Source organism: Petromyzon marinus, unplaced genomic scaffold (assembly GCF_048934315.1).
Source record: "Petromyzon marinus isolate PM22_M1 ecotype Great Lakes invasive population unplaced genomic scaffold, UKy_Petmar_22M1.pri1.0 PM_Scaffold_57, whole genome shotgun sequence".
Lineage (NCBI taxonomy): Eukaryota > Metazoa > Chordata > Hyperoartia > Petromyzontiformes > Petromyzontidae > Petromyzon > Petromyzon marinus.
In genome coordinates, this window is record NW_027423579.1 from 133,841 (window position 1) to 161,036 (window position 27,196).

Below are 27,196 nucleotides of genomic sequence, written 5' to 3' on the forward strand. Positions count from 1 at the left end.
TTGGTCAGGTCAGCATCTTCGCGGGCGCTGGTGATGGTGAGACTTCTCCTGCGGTCTCGTCGTAGTGTGGCGCGGCGTCTCTCGTGGCGTCTGTCTTGTGAGTGGAATGTCCCCCCCCCCCCCCGCGACCTCAAATGCATCTCGGGGTGCGCTTTCCGTTGCCTTGCGCCTTTGCGGGAGAGAGTTCGCGTCGTTTCGATGGTCCGTTGACGGAGCGCGTTCGTGTGTACAGTAACTGTATCAGAAAACTAAATTTCCCCGTACAAGAATACGGGCTAAACCGTATGGGTTGACACGGTATGTCTCTACGAGTCTCGAATGAGGCGTTTGTTCCGGACGTCCGCGTTGCTCCACGCCGTCAGCCATCGGGGTTTTTTTTTTGTGTCCCAATCCGGAACGTGGGTTGAGATTATGGGACGGTGACCGCAAACAGGGCGCGATCCCACAAGGCGACATCGTCCAGACACCGCTTGGCCGACGGGTCGGTGGTCCTCGTAGGCAAATAAAACATGTCAACGCCCTCGCGGGTTGCGAGTTTTCCGCGGATATTTTGGTGAGAATGCTCGCCATGTCGGGGTTAGGGACATTGGTTGCGGTGCTCCGGTTATGATTGCGTTTCCCGTTATTCTCAAGCTACGTGCATCTACCGAGGAGATCGGTGCAATACGGGGGTAGTTTGCAGTAGGTCAGCCGAGGCGCCCGATGTTGTTCCTGCAAAATTGCTGAAGCAGTGATTCTTGATTTGAAAGTCAGGCTTCTATCCACGGAAACGCGTAAAGTGTATGTTTAAATCCATTCGCACGGCACGTAGCCAACCGTACAAATCTTGGGGTGGGGTCATAGCGGACTGGGTTTACCACACGCCGCATCAAGGGTGGCAATGTGCCGTGCGATTGTTGCGGTGGGAAGTGCTTGTGGGTGGTTTCTAGGCTATGGTCAGATTCTCCAGCTTACAGAAAGAAACAAGGCTGTGTTCTAGATGTGTGAGCCCTGTGCAGCAAGGACTATGTCATCTGCACGTATGAATTTGCGAGATGATGTACATGGCAGGTCACTTTGGCTTTGTGTTTGGCAACTCTTGAGATAAATTAAGTTGATTTGAGTGAGACAGGGTGAGTAGGCAGTATATAGGTTAGGGGCCGTCCATAAATGACGTCACGTGATTTGACGCTTTTGACCCCCCCTTTCGTCACATAACGTCACAAAGTCAGACCCCCCTCAAATGACGTCACAAAGCTCTGCCCCCCCCCCCAAATTTGTTTTTAACATGCTTCAAATCGCTTTAAACTATTGATATTGTAGTGCGTATTTATTGTGGCGCTGCACTCTGATGTTGTAGGAGAAAACATTTATTAAAAAGTATATTTAAGTAGAACGTGTTGTCTATATTTATTTAAAGTTGCGCATTTTGATGTGACGTCACATTTCTCAACCCCCCCCCCCTCCAGGTGCGTCACGTAATTTATGGACGGCCCTTTATTATGTTTAACTTCTTTCGCACCATACATTGCCAAAAAGTGCTAATAGGAGGGTTCAAGCAGTGAAATATTTTCTGAAAACTCGAAGAAAAACAAAGAAACCGAAACCCAATAATCTGAGCGGTGAAGCCAAGAATCTGAGGCAGAGAAACATTGAAGACATTGAAGGTTACACAGGCAAGGGGAATTCCATTCTCGGAAAGACGTGGGGCGGGGTTGAGTAAATACAGTATTTATATCATCTTATTTCGATCTTGGCTTACAAGAGCTTGTATTACTGCATCAATTCGTACAAAGTCAAATAACTTTTCTCACAGCAGTCGATTAGGTAAATTGGAAGGAACAAATCCCAATGCATCGAATTGGGGTCGGCAGCCGAAATAACAAGACGAGACATTTGTTTCTAATTCGGTAAAAAAAAGTTTTTAAAGAGAAGCAATACATGCGATTACGAAGAGACGCTCTTTAATAAAGCGTCACGAAGCAGTCCTTAAAGGGCCGCATGCGACCACTGGCCTGGAAGATAAAAACGATTAAGATGGATTTCGCGGTCGTCACTACTTTATGTAATTAATTAACTTATACAGTACGAGAATGGTAGTGCACAGCTTCACCTGACACTTCATTTTTGATCAATCCTTCTGACTTGTGCAAAATATTATAGAATGCTATTGTTGAGTATTAAATGTTCATTATGTAAGACAAATAGGCAAATGGTTAATTTGAGGCCTAAATTTGGGATACATAACAAAAGGTTTGCTTCAACCACTTAATGAATTACGGATCACTTTTAAATAAAAATGTGAAACAGTTGTATAAACCAGGAGCGTAAGTTACAGCCACACGCTCGTCTAAAGCCATCCTGCTACATCGGCAAGTCAGTATCAGTCAGCGAGTCCAATGCAAATAATACAACACAGTTTCAGTCGCTAAGTGCTCGTCGGAACATTCGATTGAGGGGCACATTGATTCACCCACACCCCAGCGACTTAATTTTCGCGATTCGGGGCCACAATTCATTTCAAGAAGGGATTAATTTTGGCCAAATTTTTCAACTTTTAATTTATTTCTTCTGTCGTTTGTACAGTTTTGTTTGTTTCATCAGCTTAAATGTAACAGCATATAATTTAAGTGAATATAAAAGCATAAATTACCATATGAATAAATGCATAGGTCTTCAAAATGGATATTAATTGATGAAACAGTGTTTGGTCACACCGCTACTCGGAAGCCAAACCTGGGTGGGCGATGGTGGGTGTGACAGGATGAGCACGTGATAGTCATCCTTCTGTGACAGGGTCAGCTGGTGGTGGTCGTTCAGACAACATTGTATTTGTTCGTGTGTCTAGCTGCATCTGATCTCTGAGGGGGATCAGAAGTCATTGTCGCTCTCAGGGAGAGGATTAGGTTTCCTAGGTGTGGGGTCTCCACGCCCACGGGGGCGGAGGGGGCCGTGCTCCACACCAGCAATACCACCCATATCCTCAACATCATCGTCATCTTCATCTCCCTCGTCTTCCTCATCCTCTTCACTGTTGCTGATGGTGCCACTGTCATCCTGTAAAGAACGGGAGCACGCATCTCATTACTAAAACCGTCGATCGATCACTGCACTCTGCTGCCATCCCTTCTCATCACTAAGAACTGGGAGGTTTTTGCGCATCAAACTCACAATGCCTTGGTTATTTTCGGAGGGTGGTCCTGGCTTTCTGCATCTCAAATTCATACGTTGATGACAGCACAGCTATAGGTTGGGGCCGCACAGATCTGCATGTACATCATTAGACCTCCTTTTGCCAGTACCAAAATGTAATAATAGGGTTTTTTTCCCCTTTTTTTCTGGCAACAAAACTGAAACCTTTTTACAAGGATTCATGTCTGCATTAACCACAATACCTGCAGTCAAAATGAAAAAAAAAAACATGCTATGATAATATATGCATTGTCCTTGAAACTGATTGGTCCACACCAAGGGACGGCTTTCTTTTGAGCCTCGACCCAATTGGTGCTCGACCAGATGACGCCAGAATAATAATACGCCTATTATTAGATCTGCATGTGTGAACGCATGTGCCGACGTCACACAAAGCTTTGGCACCCATGTGGCAGGGCTGCAGCCATACCCAGTATAAAGGGTGTAAACAAGGGCCACAGGATTCTGCACAGTAGCAGTGAGAATGCCTTTTTAGAGAGAATAATTGAGTGAGACGTGGTCGTAGGTAATTGGTTTACACGCAACTGTGTTGGAAATGGGACCTTCAGTGTGACTGATACTTTCAGCTACAGCATCAGATTTGATCAACATCCGGTCTCCAGATTAGATTCAATGCAGAGCTCATAACATGTAAATAAAAAAGAAGCCAAGCAGAATAGGTAAGATGGCACATTACAAGCAGCTTGATTTCCAGTGCATTCATTGCCAATGGGAGTTTTAAAGTGCATTCACAACCAATGAAAATGAGTGGTGGTGGGTGGCTGGACCAAAGTCAGCGAGCAGAATTCGTGCTGGTGGACATGACAGGGTGGGTAGGTGGGTGACGTTGCGTGGGTGTGACATGATGGGTGGGCGATCTCTTAGACTGTGGTTGGGATTTTCTTTTGCAATTGTTCGAGTGTATCGTTGCATCTGATCTCTCTGAGAGGTCAGATCACTTGCACACACCTGGGCGCTGCCCTCCTTGGGCCGAAGTACCTTTCTGCCGGCGAACAGGGAAGGCTTGGACAGAGAGAGTGCAACCGAGGACAACCAGAGCATGAACATTGCGGACAGAGACAAAACCACATGCCGAATTGCATGTCCCCTTCCGCTTAACGGCGTACCACACCGTTAAGCAATGATGGGGTTAGGTTTGCGCCAATGATGTAGTTTTGCTGAGAGGTGGTGCGTGGGCATGGTAACGATTCAACATCAACGATTCAATCAAATAGCCCGATTACAGATTGCTATTTAAATCAAGAATCAATTATCTTATTATTTATCTTTTTTGTGCCTTGTTTATACAGATTTGTCCCGTAAACCTTGTCACATTTAGCATATCATTTGAATGATATGTTAATTGTCACATTCGCATTTTTACGTAATTTGCGTTGAGCCTAATAGAATATCACTTTCAAGATTTTATACGTGTTTTGCGGGCGTAAGAATGTTTGAATGTATTTATTCGATGCGTCGTTACATGCCCAGTGAAACACAGCGTGAGGGCACCCCCAGTGGTGAAGATGTAGAGTAGTTGCGTTAGAGCAGCACTGAGGTGATGCTGTGAGCCAGGCTGATGAAGAGGCGATGAGAATAGGCTTAACGATGTGGTTTACCTCATCATCCTCTGTGTCTCCCCCCTGCATGGTTCCTCGCACGAGCGAAGCGCCATATCCTACACATGCACGCAATCCGGTGTCAACTTCCCTTAAGGTGAGAAGTCACTGAGACATCGAGCCTCTTACCAGGGTGACCTGAGTCAACAAGTGACAGCAGCATAGTGTAATACAGGAAGTATGTAAACTTGAGTGTTTACTCTCATTATGCACAGGCAGGCCACATCAGCAAACAACAGCATGGAATAGGGGTGTTAATCGTTTAGGATTTAAACATGAGCAGCGTCTTAATGTTTAAATTTTTTTAACATGCCCCGTGTTTTGTAGGTGCGTGTAGCTCCGCATTGCCGTCTCTCGAGCTCTGTCTTTCCCCCTGGTTTTGTATTGTTATGCGAAGAGCATCAACACACCAACGGTGAATACATACAGAATACATACAGTTGCAATAATATTTGATTATTTCAATAACGTTGAGAGAATACTTTTAATCTCGATTTGAAGCTTTCGTGACTGCAGGAATCCATACTCTTTGGTTCTTTCGGTAAAGTCACCACGTAGTTAGAAATAAAATAAAAACAGTTTTGTTTAAATATTTCATAAATTAAACATGCAGTCTATCACCGTGAACGTGGAAGAACGTGAGTATGCACGTGCGACCGTCTTCCACATGCACAAGAGTGTAGCAGCGCTGGTGGGCGAGCACCTGCCCCTCATCTGAGCCTCGAGCACATGTGTTCACGGGTTCATGGGTTTGCGTACCAGGCCGTAGGTTCTGGCTCCGTAGGGCGAGACGCGGCTTGTTGGGCCGGACATCCTCTTCGCTCTCCTCGCTCTCATTTCCTGGAACCATGTCCAGCTCCGAGTCCTCCTCATTGTCTGCGGACACACACACAGAGAGCGGCTTTTCCCCCAGCCTTCTGGGAATGTGTTGGCATAAATACAAAACCCCCTCGGCATTCATACTCAGCACTACCTCACAACAAAGTGTATGCTACACTGACATTTTAGGCATTGGTCTTTACACAGAGCAGAAATGCAAGACACAGGCCGATTGACGTACAGTAAAACCTTGGATTGCAAGTAACTTGGTCTGCGAGTGTTTTGCAAGACGAGCAAATTTTTTAAATAAATAATAATTTGATAAACGAGCAAGGTCTTGCAATACGAACAGTACATATACGCTTTGTCTGCCGAGCGTCACGTGATTCCAACTGATATACGAGTGCTTTGGATTACAAACACGTTTCTGGAACGAATTATGCTCGCGATCCAAGGTTTTACTGTACTTGTATTTGAAGATCACACTTTATACTTCTGAAAAGTCTCTTCAGTGTAATTTACCTTCTCCACTGTGCTGTGAAGAAGGGCCATTCCCCAAACCATTCCAGGCAGGGTAAGCAATGAGCATCATCACACAGCGAGTGATGAACGCACGGTACCTGAGAATTCTCCACGGTGCTTCAGCAGCCGCTTCTCTTCCTCTTTCAGCTTACTCTGCATCAGCTTCAGAGTGTTCTCTGCCTCCTGCTCACCACACTCCCCTCTGTGAGACACCCTGCTTTGCACAAAGTACACACCACTGGCCTAGGGGTGGCAATCCTTAATAACGCTCTCACACAGCTCTGTGGTCCCGTCGTGTTGCACTGTAGACAGAAAGGCGATGGTCCAATCCCACTGCTGGATAGTGCTCAGCTAAGACTGAACAATACATTGTAACAATTATGTGGAATTAATATTATTACACCTGTTAATATTATTACACCAGTTTTCACAGTTGGGAGTGACAATTGTCGTTTCCAGATGAAGTTGCGGTGTAATTTTCCCAATGATGTAAATTTAGACCATGATGCCAGCACATGGGCTAATATTTTTCGAATGACGCCACGGGATATTTAATGTCCACTGTGAAGCAGACAGCACGTAGTATTTTGTGGTAAATAGACATCGCATTATTAACCAGGTGGCTTGCCTAATCGAACTGCTAACCTATGCAACAAGCGCCAAATGTGCTACCACTTGGCCAAGTCACCTTCCCTCGTCTGTTGTATGAAAGCAAATATAATTGCGCAGCTACTACACACTTTTATTTCATCACTGCAACAATTATCTGCATATTCTGAGAGAATGTGATGAGGATATAAAAAACACTGGGAACATTCAGACATGGCAGATTTCACAAGTTCATTGGCAAGGGAGCTACAGAAGTGAACTAAAGGGCACATAATTTGAAACATCAGTGAACAAAAATCTAAATTGTTTCTAGGTTTTTGGTTTACTTAACCATGTTTTCATTAACCATGCCGTAATCATGGGATGTATTTAGTCAAATGAGCCAAGAGTTTCAAAGATTAGTTTCCCGTGGAATCTGAAATGCAAACGTAGGCTTTGCTTTATATATACACATCCAGCACAAAATATTTCCATATCTGACAGAATAAATTTGTGTGCAGACAATCATGCTCCTGGAATAAACACTGCATGAGTTTCTCGCATGCAAAGCCGCACGCCGCACTCCGCTCACTTCCACTCCTCCCACCTCAAACTTTTCCTGCTCCGCACGGCGCTGCTCGTTCAGCTGCTGCTCCAGGAATGCCAGGTTGCGGAACTTCTCCACAAACGCGGTGTAGTTAACCTGCAGCTCCGCTTCCACGGCCTCGTACTCATCCATGAACGCCGGCCTGGGCGCACGCGGAGGAAGAGGGGACGGGAGTCGCTCTCTCCCACCGCAACCTCGGCACACCCACACGCACTCGCCACGACAGCCGAACGGGGCTCTGTGAATCGCACGAGGCAAGAGACGTTCACCTGGCTCGCACCTCTCACCCTCACACTCCCCTCTCGAGCCAGATTGAAGACTTTTAGCCAGTCACTGCATACAAAAATTTTGATTCTGGAAGAGACTAATGAATATCAAAAACCATTACGCCGAGGCTGTGTAGATTATAAAAGTGCATTTTGCTTCCTAATTTTACCTTACGTGGTACCATTTTACATCCGAAGTGCTTTTTATATTTTTAAGCTATATATATGTGTGTATTCACGTTATTATTTTATTATTATTACAGTATATTTAATCTGGCCAGGTGGCTCAGCGACAGAACAAGCGGCTCACAATCAGAAGGTTGTAAGTTCAAATCCTGGTCGGGGGTTGACTCGACCCACAAGTCCTCCTCGCTTGATAAAATGAGTACCACTTTGTGGGGAAGTCGACAGTGGTTGTCCTACGCAAAGGCTCGCAGACGCTCAGCATGCACAGGAAATAGACCTGACGGTGTGCAGGGTCTGAAGCCTCTTGTGGCTCCTCTCCAGCTCTGCTCTGCGTTTTTCAATCTTAGAGTCCAGGTTGGCCTCGTCAGAAGCCACGTTCTCCAACATGCGCTTTGTCTTCTCCACTTCGTCCTGAAATCGAACACCCACAACTTGTTGGTTGCGGTGCAAACGCAGCTCAGCAGGAGCCCGCTCCTCATTGCGTACCGCTGTGACATCAGATTCTCACGCGGTTGAATGAAAGCGAACGTGTGAATCGATGAGTGCGAGACGTGTGCTAGGAATTTCATTGCAAGATGGGGTCAATTGCCGACAAAGACATTAGAGTGGTCTCCACAAGGCCAGATGGTGGGATTTCTGTTCACGCGGACTTTGGAGGTTACGTCTCCGGTGTACAATTGCGGGATTGGATGGAGGATAGAAAGTGTTGGCAAGGATATACCGGTTTCTCTCGCTTTATGCGGGAGATGCGTTCCATAAAAAGGGCGCACCAAAGACAGCTGCCTGCTTGTAGTGCATACAGTAAAACACAATGTTGTCCCACATCCAATCGAATAGCCACATGTAGATTGAATTAAAACTGCACATAGAGAAGTTTGGGTATAAATAGGTTCGGCCAATGATATGCAAAATCGCACATACCGAATCCACAAAGCGAGCTAAACGTACATGCAAATATAGTTTGTGTGCAGAGAAATATATATTCAGTACATGAGTGTGTTGTGCCAACATTGCCTACTTTAATGTTAACCTACAAGCATGTACAGTTGTCCACAGTGTGTTCCCCTGGCTTCTAGCAGAGTTCACATTCATAGCTGTGTGACTTGCTGCACCGCACAGCCGGGCGTGCCGTGTGCACACACTGCGTATGGAGCCAAGTGGTTGTGGGGTGAGTGTGGTGTCGTACCACCACCCCCTTGATGGCAGCGCGCAAGGTTTTCTCCGTCTCGGCCATCTCTAGGGGTCGTGCGATGGCGCTCGTCCGCAAATCCTGCATGCAAACCACAGCGTCCCACGTGAACACTTGCACCTCATAAGCGCAATGTCGGCGTGGAGGCCTGCATCAGGTAAGAGGCAGGATAGAACAATGCAGCACTTCTGCCAGGAGATCAGTCTGTTTCTTTTTTTTTAAACCAGAAGATTAAATAAACCCATTGAGACCTATGAAACATTATTGCCTACTTTACAAGATGTTTTAAGGACACAATGTTTTAAAAAAAAAACCCATCTAGACTAAAATATCTAGCAAAATATGAATACGGCTATATAAGATGGTGAATTGCTCGTAAAACATTTAAATATACAAGAAATATATACATTTTGGAAAAAAAAGTGGCCAGATTAGGCAAGTAGGGAGAATGGGAACTTTTTTTTTTAACGTGAACAAATTGGCTTAGGGCAGCCAGGGAACACGAAAATAAACACGGTCTTATTAAACATTTACAAAGGGTGACAGAGAGGAAGGCTGCTGCAGGGGCCAACAGGTTAGCCTCAGGTGTTGAGCGAATGCCGTGCGCTGTACTGTGACAGCGATGCTCTCTCTTGTGCCGACAGCATCCTGCAGCTACAACTGCCGCTGCTGTGCAGTCCTCACTCGCAGGTCCACCTCCCTGCCCAGGAGGTCATAGAGGGCAGCTCCCTTCCTCGTGATGTCCGACGCCAGTTGCCGCGACAACTTGAAATCCGTGATCTGAAAGAGTCGGGCACCTCAAAGTTGACCGTTTACTAAAACTAATGAGGTGCTTTCGATTTAAAGCTTTCGTGATTGCAGGGATTCATCTTCTTAGTTATTTCGGTAAAGTCACGTAGAAGGGAAATAATAAAAATAAAACAATACCGAAAAGAACCAAGAAGATAATGATGTGCTGTAGCCACGTTTCATTTAACATTCTATTCACTGCTAATTATGACTTTCAAAACGTGATCCAACCCTGAAAAACAATGAAATATATGCAGAATGGATTATACTCAATTGAAGTCTTACTACGTTTTAATGAGTACCACTTTGTGGGGACTTCAACAGTTGTCTTTTAGATTCACTCACCCCTGCCAATGGAATGTGGAATTTCCACCACTGACTGTAGTGTTGTATTTGGAAATGAGCACGACCTTAATGCTTGATGATCAGGAAATCACTTATTAAATTTTGATATCTTAATATTAAAAGGGTTCACCATTGATATCTTGGTCACAAATACCCGATGTTCGGTGTACTTCTCTTCAGCATTTCATGGGGTTTGGCTGTGTAATATGAAAATGCGACATACGCGTGAGCCCAACTGGAAGGAGAATGTGGGCTCCTCCTGGGGCAGATCCCCCTGGCTGGCATGTACATTCGAGGCGTGGTAGAGCACGCTTGTCAGCTTGAGCAGCTCCTTCACCGCATAGCCGTCAGCCTGGTATAGACGCTTGGTGTTCAGCTTGACATGCGCCTTGGTGGCCTGGGGGTACACGGCCCCAACAGCACACGTTCATGCACACCACTGTCAGCCGTGGTGTATCGATGAGGGCCTCTCCAATAGCAAACGGTGTTTAAGCAATTAACTTGGCACTAATCATGATAGGCATAATGATGCATCAATGCATTATTCATTGTGATTGTTTACCTCGTATAGCCTTATGGAGTCTTAAGGCTGTTTCAGGAGGGTCCTGATAATTTTATGTAGTTTCGGGTGATGACTGATGTTTCTCAATTGTGTGATTTGCACGTATGTTTTCTCACTTGGGAAATTTGGACCACATCTCCCGCATACAACGGCCTACCCTGCTTTGAACATCACAAGATCTTTAATGTCCACAAACGAAAATTAAATGAAACCTAAAACATTCAGAGAGGCATCCTTGAAATTGCACCCAGATACAGGACGAGGAACACAAATGCAAGTACAGTAGGACATTATATTGACTTAATAATAGTGGGTTTGGGCAGAAAACATCACCTAAAAAAGGCCACTGATTAAGCCTGACGACGAAGTCGTGGCAGGTGAAGGAGGGAACGCACCTGAGAGGATAACCACCGGGGATTTAGCGGCGGGTTCAGCTCACGTGCAGGATTTGTTGCATTGCATAAACCAATCCACCTTTGCTCACAGTAGTGGTCATCTTGGCAAAACTGACAATGCTATAATACCTTCCTCTTTATTTTTGCCCGACTTCCACAGTTCAATATAAATGCAAGATACGGGTCAAGATTAGTCAGCACAGAGGGTCACTCGCTGCCAGGGCTCAGAATTCAGCGCATGGCGATAGAGAAATAAGTGACTGAGCTCAGTGTCCCAGTGAGGTACGGAGGGGGTCTCACCATAAACTCGGCCACCGCCTTGATGAAGAACACTCGATCATGCTCCGTGTCAATGTCTGCAGGAATGTCCGACTGTGGCTCGTACCTACGGCCATGCAGTGTGACAAAACAGGTGAAACCGACACCAGCAGCAGCACTGCTGGCAATTTGAGGTGGCGAGTGGAGAAGCACTGAAGCTGGTGATGCCCCCTGCAGGTGTCACGGGCAACCACGAGGCATCGGCTTCCAGCCAGCAAAACGTTTGTATTCATGTAATATATTTAGTATGATGTCGCATGTAATTAGTTCACGTATACTTTGCATTCACTAAATGTACAACGTGTTACACAAAGACAAGAATGTGTTTCCGAGTCGAATCCCGACCCCGAATCGTGAGTGCCCATCGCATCGTGTGAGAGGAGCCTGGTGACGCTACCGCGTCTCGTGTGTGTGTGTGAGCGCTATGTGCGGCAACCAGCCTCTTCACGAGCCACGCGAGGACCTCGGCCACCAGCGGGAAGTTGGGCTGGCGGAAGTTCTCCATTGAGATGAGGCGCGGGTAGCCCAGGGCCCGCATCATCTCCGTGAAGTCTGCATGCGGCGGTTCACGGTGACCGCGTATGCAGACGGAGACGCCGAGACAAACAGCGAAACATAGAGGCGCGGAAACAGACAACGTTGAGGGAAGCAATGTCGGAGAAACTCGCAAGAAGACGCTTTTAAAACGATGAAAGTATTCAAAACTTTAAAAGATTGATTTCACCAGGTCAGGCCCGCTGAGCTATATAGCGATTTTTTTTTAGAAGCCACGTGGCCAGAAATGATAGCTCAACTTAGTGGCTTAAGTGGAAATTTATAGCAGCCAAATACTCGAATCGCGTGATGTTGATTCCAAATGTGGAGGAAAAACCCAGAGGACCCGGAGAAAAATCCACGGGACTACGGGGAGAGAGGTAGATATGCAAACTATAAATATACAGGCGTCAGGGTCCGGATCGAAGCCACGACCTGCAATACCAGGCGAGGGAGAGATACTGGGGACACGGATACACTCACTGTGGGAAACACTGGGTGAGGGAGAGGCACTCACTGGGTGAGGAAGAGGCACTCACTGGGTGAGGGAGAGGCACTCACTGGGTGAGGGAGAGGCACTCACTGGGTGAGGGAGAGGCACTCACTGGGTGAGGGAGAGGCACTCACTGGGTGAGGGAGAGGCACTCACTGGGTGAGGGAGAGGCACTCACTGGGTGAGGGAGAGGCACTCACTGGGTGAGGGAGAGGCACTCACTGGGTGAGGGAGAGGCACTCACTGGGTGAGGGGAGAGGCACTGACTGGATAAGGAAGACACTGGGTGAGGGAGACACTGGGTGAGGGAGAGACACTCACTGGGTGAGGGAGACGCACTCACTGGGTGAGGGAGAGGCACTCACTGGGTGAGGGAGAGGCACTCACTGGGTGAGGGAGAGGCACTCACTGGGGGGAGGGAAAGACACTCACTGGGTGAGGGAGAGACACTCACTGGGTGAGGGAGAGACACTCACTGGGTGAGGGAGAGACACTCACTGGGTGAGGGAGAGACACTCACTGGGTGAGGGAGAGACACTCACTGGGTGAGGGAGAGACACTGGGTGAGGGAGAGACACTCACTGGGTGAGGGAGAGACACTCACTGGGTGAGGGAGAGACACTCGCTGGGTGAGGGAGAGACACTCGCTGGGTGAGGGAGAGACACTCGTTGGGTGAGGGAGAGACACTCGCTGGGTGAGGGAGAGACACTCGCTGGGTGAGGGAGAGACACTCCCTGGGTGAGGGAGAGACACTCGCTGGGTGAGGGAGAGACACTCGCTGGGTGAGGGAGAGACACTCGCTGGGTGAGGGAGAGACACTCGCTGGGTGAGGGAGAGACACTCGCTGGGTGAGGGAGAGACACTCGCTGGGTGAGGGAGAGACACTCGCTGGGTGAGGGAGAGACACTCGCTGGGTGAGGGAGAGACACTCGCTGGGTGAGGGAGAGACACTCGCTGGGTGAGGGAGAGACACTCGCTGGGTGAGGGAGAGACACTCGCTGGGTGAGGGAGAGACACTCGCTGGGTGAGGGAGAGACACTCACTGGGTGAGGGAGAGACACTCGCTGGGTGAGGGAGAGACACTCGCTGGGTGAGGGAGAGACACTCGCTGGGTGAGGGAGAGACACTCGCTGGGTGAGGGAGAGACACTCGCTGGGTGAGGGAGAGACACTCGCTGGGTGAGGGAGAGACACTCGCTGGGTGAGGGAGAGACACTCACTGGGTGAGGGAGAGACACTCACTGGGTGAGGGAGAGACACTCACTGGGTGAGGGAGAGACACTCACTGGGTGAGGGAGGGAGGCACTGGGGGGGGAAGACACTCACTGGGTGAGGGAGAGACACTCGCTGGGTGAGGGAGAGACACTCGCTGGGTGAGGGAGAGACACTCGCTGGGTGAGGGAGAGACACTCGCTGGGTGAGGGAGAGACACTCGCTGGGTGAGGGAGAGACACTGGGTGAGGGAGAGACACTCGCTGGGTGAGGGAGAGACACTCGCTGGGTGAGGGAGAGACACTCGCTGGGTGAGGGAGAGACACTCGCTGGGTGAGGGAGAGACACTCGCTGGGTGAGGGAGAGACACTCGCTGGGTGAGGGAGAGACACTCGCTGGGTGAGGGAGAGACACTCGCTGGGTGAGGGAGAGACACTCGCTGGGTGAGGGAGAGACACTCGCTGGGTGAGGGAGAGACACTCGCTGGGTGAGGGAGAGACACTCGCTGGGTGAGGGAGAGACACTCGCTGGGTGAGGGAGAGACACTCGCTGGGTGAGGGAGAGACACTCGCTGGGTGAGGGAGAGACACTCGCTGGGTGAGGGAGAGACACTCGCTGGGTGAGGGAGAGACACTCGCTGGGTGAGGGAGAGACACTCGCTGGGTGAGGGAGAGACACTCGCTGGGTGAGGGAGAGACACTCACTGGGTGAGGGAGAGACACTCACTGGGTGAGGGAGAGACACTCGCTGGGTGAGGGAGAGACACTCGCTGGGTGAGGGAGAGACACTCGCTGGGTGAGGGAGAGACACTCACTGGGCGAGGGAGAGACACTCACTGGGCGAGGGAGGGAGGCACTGGGGGGGGAAGACACTCACTGGGTGAGGGAGAGACACTCGCTGGGTGAGGGAGAGACACTCGCTGGGTGAGGGAGAGACACTCGCTGGGTGAGGGAGAGACACTCGCTGGGTGAGGGAGAGACACTCGCTGGGTGAGGGAGAGACACTCACTGGGGGGGGAAGACACTGGGGGAGAGAGGAACTCACTTCGCAGATCTCGGTAAGACATGGCGCCGCGTCTCCACCGTCGCTAGGCGCTGACGCAATCTGTGCACTCGAGCTGCGTGACGCGCGATGACGCAATGTCACTCAGAGGAAAAACGTATCAGAATGACGTCACGGGGGTAGCTACAGGTACGCGTGATGACGTCACGTTCCCCGACAAGGAAATCCGTCCTCGGGTCGCTTCGCGCGGTGACGCAATGTCACTCCGAGGAAAAGCGTATCAGATTGACGTCACGGAGATGGCTACGCGAGATGACGTCGTGTCCCCCGACAAGGAAATCCGTCCTCGGGTGGCTACGCGGGGTGACGCAATGTCACTTCGAGGAAAAGCGTATCAGAGTGACGTCACGTCCCCCGACAAGGAAATCCTTCCTCGGGTAGCTACGGCTACGGGTGCGCGCTCGCGCGCGCGGTGTGGGGGAGGAGGAGGTCAAAGCGCGTTTCGTGTGAGCAGGGCGCGGCGAGCGGCGAATGGAACTGTGATCGCGATCACCCGCGGGTACGTTGAGCACGTTTAGTGGCACGTCCGTGCGTTCGCGGTGTTCCTCTCCCGCGTCACCGCGGGAGCTTCTGTACGTCGCCGGCGTCTGGGGCGCGTTGGCACGCAGCACCCGATGTGCTTCGGGCATGCCGCCTCGTGCAGCTCGCAATGTGGGGTGGGGGTGGCGATCGCCCGGGCGTGCAAGGCTGTGGCGGCTGCGCTAGTCGACTTGGGAGCTGTTTCCCCCCCCCCCCCTCTCGTCGCGCGTGTGGACGCGGAGCCGGGGAGACGGGAGTCGGCTCGGCCACTATGGGATGAGTGCGGGGAGGGGATGGAGGAGGGGCAGCGCGGGGCTCCGTCGTTGTAACGTTGCCGTAAGGCGGACTCGCGGGGCCCATGCGGAACGTGTTCCGATGTTGCATCGGAACGGGTTCCGATGTTGCACAGGCAGCTGTCAAACTTCCGATGTTGCTCAGGCGCTGTGCAACATCGGAACGTAAAACATCGGAACGTGGTTCCGATGTTAGCAGGCAGCTGCGCGCGATTTAAGAGGTTACGCGCCATTGCTAAGCGTGATGTTAATAAAGAGTCTACCTCGCCTCAGCAGCAGACCCATTGGTTTCCCCTCCTGAAGACGGACGCTTGTGTCGCGCCCGAAACGTCGCGATTTATTTTATTTTATGCCTACGTGACTTTACCAAAAAGAACCAAAGAGAGTATGGATTCCTGCAGTCACGAAGGGCTTCAAGTCCTTGATGTTAATGTTAGCAGAAGCAACGTCCGTCCGCATGGCAGAGTTGCGCGTCCTTGCGGGCGATTCATTATTTACCTGGCCCGGGGGGGTTGGACTCATCATTTCTCCACGGGGGTCGATAAAGCACTCCCACTTTGCGAATGAGTCGACAGTGGACGTGCTACGGATAGAATCGCCCTCGCCATAGGAATGTGGAATTTCCACCACTGGCTCTCAGATGTGTTGAGCACCCCGTGCCGATTTTGGTAAGTTCACTTAAGACCTTCTTTGGTTCTTTCGGTAAAGTCACGTAGAATGAGAATAAAATAATACATTGATAAAATAAAATAACACAATAAAATTCTCACGACGTTTCGGCCACAACAATTTATTATTTTATTCTCATTCTACGTGACTTTACCGAAAGAACCAAAGAAGATGAATCCTTGCAGTCACGAAAGCTTTAAATCGAAATTTCACTTGAGAGACTTTGAATTTCGATGTAAACCCGTCGCCTCCGGCTGTCGTGATGACCGCCGGGTGATTGTGGACCTTTCAGACTCGGCCACCGACCCCTGTGCTGACCCCGTGACACCTCGCACAGCATTGGCAACGCGCACAGCACGAGAGAGAACATCCGATGCGGACGCATGCATCCGCGTGCTTGTCAGGGTTTTTGTGATGCACCGTTACGCGGTCGTTATGCGAGTGTAAGGTTCGTACGGTTGAGTGTGCACGTTAGGCGGCAGAGTGGGGAGAAAACGGGTGGGTGCATCAGCCAGCAGTCATCTTGGCCGTCAACTCGCAAACACCTGGGTCTGCACCGTGACCTCTTGCCCCAGTGAGCTGTCGGCACTTCACGCGGCCTCGAGGTGCACCTAGCCTGGCGCAAGCTACCTACCGCCTGGTGGCGGACGGCGGTTGTTGTTACGGATGTACGTACTCCTCTGGGGTTTTTTGTTGTTGTTCGCGCGTTTGTCCAGAAGGCGCCATGACCCCTGAGGAGCAGACGTACCTGCTGGTGCTGCTGGTGTCGCTGCCGGCCGGGTTCGTGCTCAAACATGCGCCGAGTCCGCTCGGCAAGCGCCTCGGCGCCGCCGCGCTGGGGGTGGCCGTCACTCTGGTGCTGTGCGGCGCTCACATCTTGCACTCCCTGCTCACCACGGCACTCACCTGCCTCATCGTGCGCATGACACCCAGGTGAGCGCCCCGCTCTCCAACTTCTCCCCGTTTTCCACCGCCTCTGCGTCTCGGCACGAAGCGCGCGTCCGAGGGGATGCCAGCGACGACGGGGTTCAGGTTCAGTTAAGCGAGCGGTGATCATTTGCGGAACAAATCGGACGCAATGGGCCGATGACGGGGACGGAATTATAGAACTAGTGGAGAAATTTTGTCCCCCGGTCTCTATAGAAACGTGCATCTTAATAAGTGGATAATTTTGATTTAAAGCTTTCGTCACTTGCAGGGATTCATATTCTTGGTTCTTTCGGTAAAGTCACGTAGAAGGGAAACAATAAAAATAAAACAATACCGAATTTTTTTTTAAAAACGCCACTTTTTTCAAATTTTCTTGCTGTGGTTTTCACACCTGATGATGATTGCTTGTGTTGCAGTCGATACGTCGTGAGAATTTTATTGTTTTATATTTTTATTATTTTATTGTTTCCCTTCTACGTGACTTTACCGAAAGAACCAAGAATAAGTTAATTTTTCAGCTGAAGAGAGGATCTACCATGTGAAGCTTCATTATTGTCATTCATTTAACCAGGAAAGCCTCACTGAGTCTCCAGACTCATTAGAAGAGCATCCTGCTACATTGCGATGTTGAAATTTAGGGTGCCCTGAGAAAACTCTTGCATTGCTAAAGGTGACAACTCAGCACTGCCTTCCCATGACCACCTTGCAGCTTCATTGCTCTAACAGCCATGCCCTGGTCACCCATCTGAGAATTAACGAGCCTGAGCACCGCTTAGCTCCTGAGATCCGATGAGATCAGGCGCATTCAAGTTGATTTGGTTGTAGGCGCCAAGTGTTTGTCGAAAAAGGGATGATGGTCTATGCCGCTGCATCTGTCACAGGTACTGTCACACCATTACCCTGGCCTGGACCTTCACTTATCTCATGTTTTTCCGGACATGCCACCACTTCGGCTTCCCGGGACCTCCACCGTACGCTAATGCAATACAGTTACTGCTCACCCTCAAGGTAAGGCTGCTCTAATGGCATGCGGTTTATAAAGTGCTATGTTGTCCTGTGCAGTGCTTCATTGTGCCCATGTGGGTTTGTCTGAAAGTGCATTCCCGGAGCCGATGCCATTTAATCCATCAGCTGGAATGACTGTTCACACTCAGGGGCGGAGCCAGGATTTTGACTTCAGTATTCTGAGATATCCAGTGTTTATGTTTTCCAATGGGCGCCACAAATGTATAAAACAAATTTTATTGGATTTGAAGGCGGAGTTTATTAATAGGTCGGAGCCGCTGATGTGGCTAATAAGTTCGATAAATTCTAAAGGCTGCCGCTCAAGCAGCCTGCAGGGCAGCACAAGGTGGCAGCCTGCAGCATTTTGCAACAGCCGGATATCCGGTTATCCGGATTACCGAATTTCCCAAAATTTCAGGGGGGCTAAGCCCCCCCAAGCCCCCCCTGTAGCTCCGCCCCTGTTCACACTGAACACGGTGTAATGAGTTATCACGATTGTTTGAGGGCCATCATTCGATTCTAGAAATACAATTTTATTTGTCAAATTGTTTTATATCAGTTGCATGTTTAAGTTTCCTTCTGTGTGTCTTGTGTAGTTTTGTTCACTTATAGATGCGTCGTCACACATCCAGCCCCCAACCAATGCCGGTGCGCTGTTGCCTTCCTGAATGCAGTTGTGTTTCTTTTTATTATTACGTTTGATTACCCAGAAAGCCTTACTGAGTCTCAAGACTCTTTTTTCAGTAGGGTCCTGCTAACTTTTCACATTAGAGCCACAGTTGCTATGTGATTCCCAGTTCAGTCATTTGCGAGTTTTTTTTTTTGGGGCCATGTCAGAACACAATGGCCTACTCTTCTTCGAATGACGTCACGGAATCTTTCAACGTCCACTGAAGTGGGCAGCAATTCACTGTGGACTTTAGCCTTCGTCTACAGGTTCACTTATATTGTGGCTGATACATTGATGGCAGCTCCACCTGTGTTATGGGTGCTACATTGACACATTTTGCGATCAGCATGTTTTGTCGCTTTTTTTTTTACAGATGGTAAGTCTGGCCAATGAAATCAATGAGTTCCATTTTGGTACGAAGAAAGGGGACTCTAAAGAAGGCAAAATTTCGACCAGAGACCTTGAGTCCGAGCCCAGCCTTGTGGAGACCTTCTGCTATGCCTACTGCTACATCGGCTTCATGACGGGTAACGGCGCCGCCCGCGTCCGCGCGGGGCCACGGCGAGCGGGCACTCGCTTGGATGTCCCAGCGTGCACCGTCCAGCACGGCGATTATTGTGCAGAGTGGGGTGCTGTAGTGCAGTGTGATATTGTCCTTCTGGAACATGTCATTTATTTTAATGTTTGGTTTATCTCTGGTATGATTAATACATAGTAATACAAACTAGTCTCTCGTTTTGTTAAAAATCTAATTAAGACGAAAACAATCAATGATTTAACTCGGAATTTAGGCTTAATAAGGCTTCACCCAGTGCATGCTATGATGACCATGATGAGGCAAACAACATATTGTGCTGGCATTGAGAAGGTGACACAATGGACGTGTAGGAATCTCCTGTGCTGGCGAATGTGCAGTCGTTGCACACACACCGTCTCTCATACATTGCAGACAGCAGCTTGATGATGGGTGATGACAGCAACCAGGTGGTTGATGCAGCTGGTGACTTGCCGGGCGTGGTCGGGTCTTGACGACGTGTAGAACGATGATTTCGTCCTCCTTTGTTGAACTTCCGACGTAAAAAGACGTGTCTTCACCGTGATAATTAACCATGGACTTGTTGGTTTACAGTCACTTTTTCTTAGCTTATGTCATCCAGGGCAGATAACCTTGTAGCACAGTTCGGATCAATGTTAACTTCTCTCTAAAGTAATGCCTTTCCTTCTCCAGTCGGCAAATTTGTCTTCTCTCCTTCAAAATGTATTCTGCAGCCCTCACTTTGAGTCTTTTTAATCTTGCTTGCTGTATGTATTGGCTCGATATCATTCCACAACTTCAAATCTTAAAATGTGCTTTTAACTTCTCAACTGCTTTACCACTATAGCTTCTCCACTGCTCTACCACTATACCTTCTTCCCTGCTTTACCACTATCCCTCTGAGTGGTTGCTCGGCTTCTCAGCCGTTCTCGTCGTGGGGTAGCGCTCTCATGTAGGTTCTGTAGTGCGATGCACTGTGGTGTGGTACGCCCCATAGTGTGGTGCGCTGTGGTGCGGATCACTTGGGCTGTCGTGCAATGTGAATCCCAGGAGCCCTGCAGGGCCCTAACGGCTGCACTCCTACTTTGTTGCTCCAGGTCCCTTCTACCGGTTTCGCACGTACCACGACTGGGTGCAGGAGCAGCAAGGAGCGCATGTGCCCAGCTGGAAGCCCATGCTGCTGCGGCTGAAGCACGTGCCCATGCTCGGGGCGTTCTTCCTGCTTGCCTCGGCCTTCTTCAACCTGGACGAGGCACGGCAGGACGACTTCTACGAGCGCGGCCTCCCTTACCGCCTATTCTTCATGGTGCCGATGTTTTTTATTTTCCGCATGCGGTTCTACGTGGCCTGGATCCTGGCGGAGTGCACCTGCATGGCCGCGGGGCTCGGGGCCTACCCGCGCGAGGCCAAGGCACGCTCGGGAGGGGGCCCCACAATGCAGTGGGCTCTCAAGTCCAGGTGACGGTGCGCATCGATCGAGACCCAGTGGGATCTAGTAGTCGGGGAATGGGGAACGTGGAGCCTGTGAGCACCGGGGGAAGGTGGCGGGGCAGAAGAAGCAGGGGACAGTCTGAATTCAGACCAGTGCTTTACTGTTTGGTGCTTTGAACGTGGGAAAAGCGCTATATAAATAAAATGCATTATTATTAGTCCACTTGTCGCTGCCACCTGCGGTGGCACAACTTTAGTCGACGAAATTTCATTGTGGCCAATAACAGTGAATTATGTGATAACCACTTAATTGAGTGGTTCTCAAATAATTCACTCTTACAGGCCATATAAATAAATCGGTACGACTCACGCTTTGCGATTGTAGGTGGTACAGAATTCTGCTCTGGCCCGTGGACTCAAGATCAGATGCTGTAGCCAATGGGTGATCTGTGGCTCATGAGTACGATCTTAAGGACTCCTCACCCCCTTGAGAATCGATCATTTTTCACGAAGCAGTCACGAGAATTCCCTTCCCAATTCTCTCATTTGTACAACTGGTTTGTACTTCCTGTCGCATACATCCAGTGTTGTTCATTCCATCTTGTCATTCTATTAGGCTCAACACATTTGCACGCCATTTTCATACATTGTAATCATCGCGGGATTGATAAAATAGGTATCACTTTATATTCTTTGGGTCTTTCGGTAAAGTCACGTAGATAGGTTCAAAGAAAATAACAAACTACAAAGTTTCGATCGCAACGCAAGCGGTCGTCATTTTTTTTCCTCCTGATGACGACCGCTTGCGTTGCGATCAAAATGTCGTAGTTTTTTGTCATTTTTTTGTTATTTTCTTTGAACCTATCCACGTGACTTTACCGAAAGACCCAAAGAATATGAATTCCTGCAGTCACGAAAGCTTTAAGTCGTATCACTTTGTAGGAAAGTCAGCAGTGGTTGCCCAATGTATAGACTCACTCCTGCTATAGGAATGTGGAATTTCCACCACTGGCTCAGGGCTGTATACAGGAGAAGGTGCTCCTTTGATGTTCCTTTGATGCACCTTTGAACAGCAGGAATCACTAACTTTTTGGCCTATCTCCTCAGTGATGAGCAGGAGAGCCGCACCGTGGAATACGACTACGAGAGCATCAAGAACATCGATTACTACAGCACGGACTTCTGCGTGCGCGTGAAGGACGGAATGCGCTACTGGAACATGACGGTGCAGTGGTGGCTGGCTCAGTACATCTACAAGAAGGCCCCGTTCAAATCGTACATCCTACGGTGCGTGTCCGGCACGCGCGTCCTTCGCTTTACATCAAAAATGCCGAAAGGCAGTCCGTCGCAGGCGCCGAGGGAGGCAGTGAGATTAGTGGCAGCGGGGTGGGCCGCGAGGGAGGAGTCGCGCGGCGCCCATTGCGGTGTCGTTGTCTGCGTTGTGTAGCCCGCGGCGCCGGCGACGTGGCATCGCACTGGCGTGGTCGGCAATGCAGAACAACGCCGGGAAAACCGGGTTTTAGTGTACTTGTCGTTGAGAGTGCAATACGCCCTCTGTATCCATATGGCAGCGTGGGAAATTGTGAATGAAAAGGCTGGCTTCGCCTGCCTTTATGGAGGTAAATTACACTCAACCGAGTTTGTTTCACACATCTTTGTGTTCATCTTATTAACGTGTCCCCCACTACCTTCTGCCGTTTTAATGATTGTCGTCATTACTGGGCAGCGTCACTTTGTATCGCGTCGAAAATGAAATATCTCAAGATGCAATGGCTGAGACGCGACCCGTCATGGGCTGCTACGGCAGCACATGACGGGTCACGGGGTTCGGTAACGTGCGTCTGCGTTGATGAACAAAAGCGTCGCAGTTGTGGTCTGGAACGTGGGCTGAGGTTCAACGCAGCTAAGTTACGCGTCGCTAATGCCACGTGGCTTCGCCTGTGCCCGCGTGCAGGAGCGCGGTTACGATGCTGATCAGCGCGTTCTGGCACGGGATCCACCCCGGCTACTACCTGAGCTTCCTCACCATCCCGCTGTGCCTGGCGGCCGAGACGGCCATGGAGCGCGCGGTGCGGGACCGCCTGGCCCCCGCGCGCACGCCACTCTTCGACTGGGTTCACTGGTTCCTGAAGATGCGCGCGTTCGATTACATGTGCATGGGCTTCATCCTGCTGAGCTACGAGGAGACCGTTCGCTACTGGCGCTCCGTCTACTTCGTGATGCACGTGCTGGCGCTCGGGTTCGCGCTGCTCGGCCACGCGCTCTGCCTGCTCCCGCGGACAGTGCGACGCGTGGCGGTGGCCACCACAGAGTGACCGTTACACAGTGGTCATAACACGGTGACCATGACATAGTGACCACGACATAGTGACCACGACACAGTGACCACCACATAGTGACCACCACATAGTGACCACGACATAGTGACCACGACACAGTGACCACCACATAGTGACCACCACATAGTGACCACCACATAGTGACCACGACATAGTGACCACGACATAGTGACCACCACATAGTGACCACCACATAGTGACCACCACATAGTGACCACCACATAGTGACCACCACACAGTGACCACCACATAGTGACCACGACACAGTGACCACCACATAGTGACCACGACACAGTGACCACGACACAGTGACCACCACACAGTGACCACCACACAGTGACCACCACATAGTGACCACGACATAGTGACCACCACATAGTGACCACCACATAGTGACCACCACACAGTGACCACCACACATTGCCTGCCACAAAGCGATCATACAGTGACTACCACAGTGACCACCGCAGTGACCACATAGTGATAACCCGACCCAACACACAATTACCATACAGTGATACCCCTACTCAACTACACAACAAACACACAGTTATACCCCTACCCAACACACAATTACCACACAGTTATACCCCTACCCAACACACACCACACAGTAATACCCCTACCCAACACACAATTACCACACAGTAATACCCCTACCCAACACACAATTACCACACAGTAATACCCCTACCCAACCACACAATAACCACACAGTAATACCCCTACCCAACACACAATTACCACACAGTAATACCCCTACCCAACCACACAATAACCACACAGTAATACCCCTACCCAACACACAATTACCACACAGTAATACCCCTACCCAACCACACAATAACCACACAGTAATACCCCTACCCAACACACAATTACCACACAGTAATACCCCTACCCAACCACACAATAACCACACAGTAATACCCCTACCCAACACACAATTACCACACAGTAATAACCCTACCCAACACACACCACACAGTAATACCCCTACCCAACACACAATTACCACACAGTAATAACCCTACCCAACACACACCACACAGTAATACCCCTACCCAACACACACCACACAGTAATACCCCTACCCAACACACACTTACCACACAGTGATACCCCTACCCAACACAATAACCACACAGTGATACCCCTACCCAACACACACCACACAGTAATACCCCTACCCAACACACACTTACCACACAGTGATACCCCTACCCAACACACACTTACCACACAGTGATACCCCTACCCAACCACACAATAACCACACAGTGATACCCCTACCCAACCACACAACGACTTGTGCGAGCAGGACCCGCACACGCCTCTACTTGTCCCGGGGACCACCATGCAAGCTGTTACTCCACTCGGTGCTGATGGTATCAGTATGGACTGTGCTGCCAGTGTCGGTGTTGTCAGTGTTGGTGCTGTCAGTGTCGGTGCTGTCAGTGTCGGTGCTGTCAGTGTCGGTGCTGACGGTGTCGGTGCTGTCAGTGTCGGTGCTGACGGTGTCGGTGCTGACGGTGTCGGTGCTGTCAGTGTCGGTGCTGTCAGTGTCGGTGCTGCCAGTGTCGGTGCTGCCAGTGTCGGTGCTGTCGGTGCTGCCAGTGTCGGTGCTGTCAGCGTCGGTGCTGACGGTGTGGGCGGTGTCGGTGTGGATGGTGTCGGTGCTGTCAGTGTTGGTGCTGATGGTGCGATCCGTGTCGTTGCCGCCGACCGTGGTGATGTCTTCCTGGGAGCCACGGTGGTAATTTGGTCCGGTCGGAATCCCTAGAGCGACGGCGCCTACCCCTGGGTGCTTAGCCGCCCTGTAATTAAAATTTTAATGCCGAGCGTGTGGAGTGAGGAGGGCAGACCATTATTTGTCCCTCGGAAACCAAATTAGGGAATATTGTACCTGAAAGTGTGTTAATATCACCTGTTTTATGTCATGGAATTGTCATTTTCCTAATAAATAAAAATAGGAGTGTGGTCCCCTTGCGTGGTGACGGGAGGCTGGCCGGGGCGGTGGCAGCGAAAGCGATTCTCAAATCGGCGGAAAACAGGAGCACACGACGTCCATCTGTGCATGCGACTACAGCTCGTGTTTAAGTGGGGAATGTGAGGGGGCGTGAGCACGAAGAGCTGTGAATGATTAAGGCGATGGCATGGTGTGTGTTTATGATATAGGGTGACAGTATGTTGTGTGTGTGTGTATGATCTGGAGTAACGGCATGGTGTGTGTATGATATTGGGTGATGGCATGTTGTGTGTGTATGATATGGGGTGTGTATACGATATGGAGTGAGGGTATGGAGTGTGTATGATATCGGGTAACAATATGGTGTGTGTATGATATGGGGTGATGGAATTGTGTGTGTGTAATACCCAGAGAGATGACCTGCCCACGCGTCTCGTCACCACGCCGTTCGGACTTAATGTATATCTGTGTGGTTTGTTTCCGCATTGTCCCCTGCACAAGACATTTCTCCTGCACGGTATGCATGCCGCAGTCCGCCCACCCCCCACCCTTAGGCTCTGCCTGATCTGTGCCCAGGTGCAGTAAGCCATTATGGCTGTACTGCGAGGATGGGGAGGGGGGCGGGGGGCGGGGGGTGGGGAGGGGGGCGGGGGGTGGGGAGGGGGGGTGGACCGTGGGGAGGGGGGGTGGACCGTGGGGAGGGGGGGTGGGGAGGGGGGCGGACCGTGGGGAGGGGGGGTGGGGAGGGGGGCGGACCGTGGGGAGGGGGGGTGGGGAGGGGGGCGGACCGTGGGGAGGGGGGGTGGACCGTGGGGAGGGGGGGTGGGGAGGGGGGCGGACCGTGGGGAGGGGGGGTGGGGAGGGGGGCGGACCGTGGGGAGGGGGGGTGGGGAGGGGGGCGGACCGTGGGGAGGGGGGGTGGGGAGGGGGGCGGACCGTGGGGAGGGGGGGTGGGGAGGGGGGGTGGACCGTGGGGAGGGGGGGTGGACCGTGGGGAGGGGGGGTGGGGAGGGGGGCGGACCGTGGGGAGGGGGGGTGGGGAGGGGGGCGGACCGTGGGGAGGGGGGCGGACCGTGGGGAGGGGGGGTGGGGAGGGGGGCGGACCGTGGGGAGGGGGGGTGGGGAGGGGGGCGGACCGTGGGGAGGGGGGGTGGGGAGGGGGGCGGACCGTGGGGAGGGGGGGTGGGGAGGGGGGCGGACCGTGGGGAGGGGGGGTGGGGAGGGGGGCGGACCGTGGGGAGGGGGGGTGGGGAGGGGGGCGGACCGTGGGGAGGGGGGGTGGGGAGGGGGGCGGACCGTGGGGAGGGGGGGTGGGGAGGGGGGCGGACCGTGGGGAGGGGGGGTGGGGAGGGGGGCGGACCGTGGGGAGGGGGGGTGGGGAGGGGGGCGGACCGTGGGGAGGGGGGGTGGGGAGGGGGGCGGACCGTGGGGAGGGGGGGTGGGGAGGGGGGCGGACCGTGGGGAGGGGGGGTGGGGAGGGGGGCGGACCGTGGGGAGGGGGGGTGGGGAGGGGGGCGGACCGTGGGGAGGGGGGGTGGGGAGGGGGGCGGACCGTGGGGAGGGGGGGTGGGGAGGGGGGCGGACCGTGGGGAGGGGGGGTGGGGAGGGGGGCGGACCGTGGGGAGGGGGGGTGGGGAGGGGGGCGGACCGTGGGGAGGGGGGGTGGGGAGGGGGGCGGACCGTGGGGAGGGGGGGTGGGGAGGGGGGCGGACCGTGGGGAGGGGGGGTGGGGAGGGGGGCGGACCGTGGGGAGGGGGGGTGGGGAGGGGGGCGGACCGTGGGGAGGGGGGGTGGGGAGGGGGGCGGACCGTGGGGAGGGGGGGTGGGGAGGGGGGCGGACCGTGGGGAGGGGGGGTGGGGAGGGGGGCGGACCGTGGGGAGGGGGGGTGGGGAGGGGGGCGGACCGTGGGGAGGGGGGGTGGGGAGGGGGGCGGACCGTGGGGAGGGGGGGTGGGGAGGGGGGCGGACCGTGGGGAGGGGGGGTGGGGAGGGGGGCGGACCGTGGGGAGGGGGGGTGGGGAGGGGGGCGGACCGTGGGGAGGGGGGGTGGGGAGGGGGGCGGACCGTGGGGAGGGGGGGTGGGGAGGGGGGGTGGGGAGGGGGGCGGACCGTGGGGAGGGGGGTGGGGAGGGGGGCGGACCGTGGGGAGGGGGGGTGGG

General features: G+C 51.9%; 2 protein-coding genes across 8 annotated transcripts; one reads left to right on the plus strand and one right to left on the minus strand.

The window, feature by feature from the left end:
* On the plus strand, nt 1-25,043 carry LOC142923492 (membrane-bound acylglycerophosphatidylinositol O-acyltransferase mboat7-like). 5 transcript variants are annotated; one of them, XM_076064640.1, is made up of 8 exons: nt 1-36; nt 11,421-11,597; nt 16,875-17,091; nt 17,970-18,096; nt 19,137-19,290; nt 20,396-20,756; nt 21,837-22,016; nt 22,684-25,043. In XM_076064640.1, the coding sequence occupies exons 3-8, from the start codon at nt 16,883-16,885 to the stop codon at nt 23,042-23,044; spliced, it is 1,392 nt and encodes a 463-aa protein (XP_075920755.1). In that variant the 5' UTR covers nt 1-36; nt 11,421-11,597; nt 16,875-16,882; the 3' UTR covers nt 23,045-25,043. The 5 variants fall into 5 exon arrangements, with proteins under 5 accessions (XP_075920755.1, XP_075920754.1, XP_075920753.1 ...); XM_076064639.1 differs by having other exon boundaries at nt 22-97; XM_076064638.1 differs by lacking the exon at nt 1-36 and having other exon boundaries at nt 11,410-11,597; nt 16,878-17,091.
* Nucleotides 1,528-14,770, minus strand: LOC116949679 (clusterin-associated protein 1). 3 transcript variants are annotated; one of them, XM_032967253.2, is made up of 13 exons: nt 14,660-14,770; nt 11,817-11,928; nt 11,359-11,443; nt 10,325-10,498; nt 9,652-9,747; nt 8,965-9,048; nt 8,056-8,189; nt 7,327-7,468; nt 6,230-6,314; nt 5,550-5,666; nt 4,791-4,849; nt 4,141-4,194; nt 1,528-3,036 (listed from the first exon to the last, which is right to left on the minus strand). In XM_032967253.2, exons 1-13 carry the CDS (start codon nt 14,679-14,681, stop codon nt 2,851-2,853), a joined length of 1,350 nt encoding a protein of 449 aa, XP_032823144.1. In that variant the 5' UTR covers nt 14,682-14,770; the 3' UTR covers nt 1,528-2,850. The 3 variants fall into 3 exon arrangements, with proteins under 3 accessions (XP_032823144.1, XP_032823143.1, XP_032823146.1); XM_032967252.2 differs by having other exon boundaries at nt 14,624-14,722; XM_032967255.2 differs by lacking the exon at nt 4,141-4,194 and having other exon boundaries at nt 14,624-14,714.
* Nucleotides 25,044-27,196: the final 2,153 nt, after the last annotated feature.

Coding starts and splice junctions, on each gene's coding strand:
- LOC142923492 (XM_076064640.1), top strand. CDS start 16,883: ATGACCCCTGAGGAGCAGACGTACCTGCTGGTGCTGCTGGTGTCGCTG. Junction 18,097..19,136: donor AGTTACTGCTCACCCTCAAG/GTAAGGCTGCTC, acceptor TTTTTTTTACAG/ATGGTAAGTCTGGCCAATGA. Junction 19,291..20,395: donor CTACATCGGCTTCATGACGG/GTAACGGCGCCG, acceptor TTGTTGCTCCAG/GTCCCTTCTACCGGTTTCGC.
- LOC116949679 (XM_032967252.2), bottom strand. CDS start 14,681: ATGTCTTACCGAGATCTGCGAAGTGAGTTCCTCTCTCCCCCAGTGTCT. Junction 9,049..9,651: donor GCAGGGAGGTGGACCTGCGA/GTGAGGACTGCA, acceptor GTTTGCATGCAG/GATTTGCGGACGAGCGCCAT. Junction 7,469..8,055: donor CAGACCCTGCACACCGTCAG/GTCTATTTCCTG, acceptor GCGTGCGCCCAG/GCCGGCGTTCATGGATGAGT.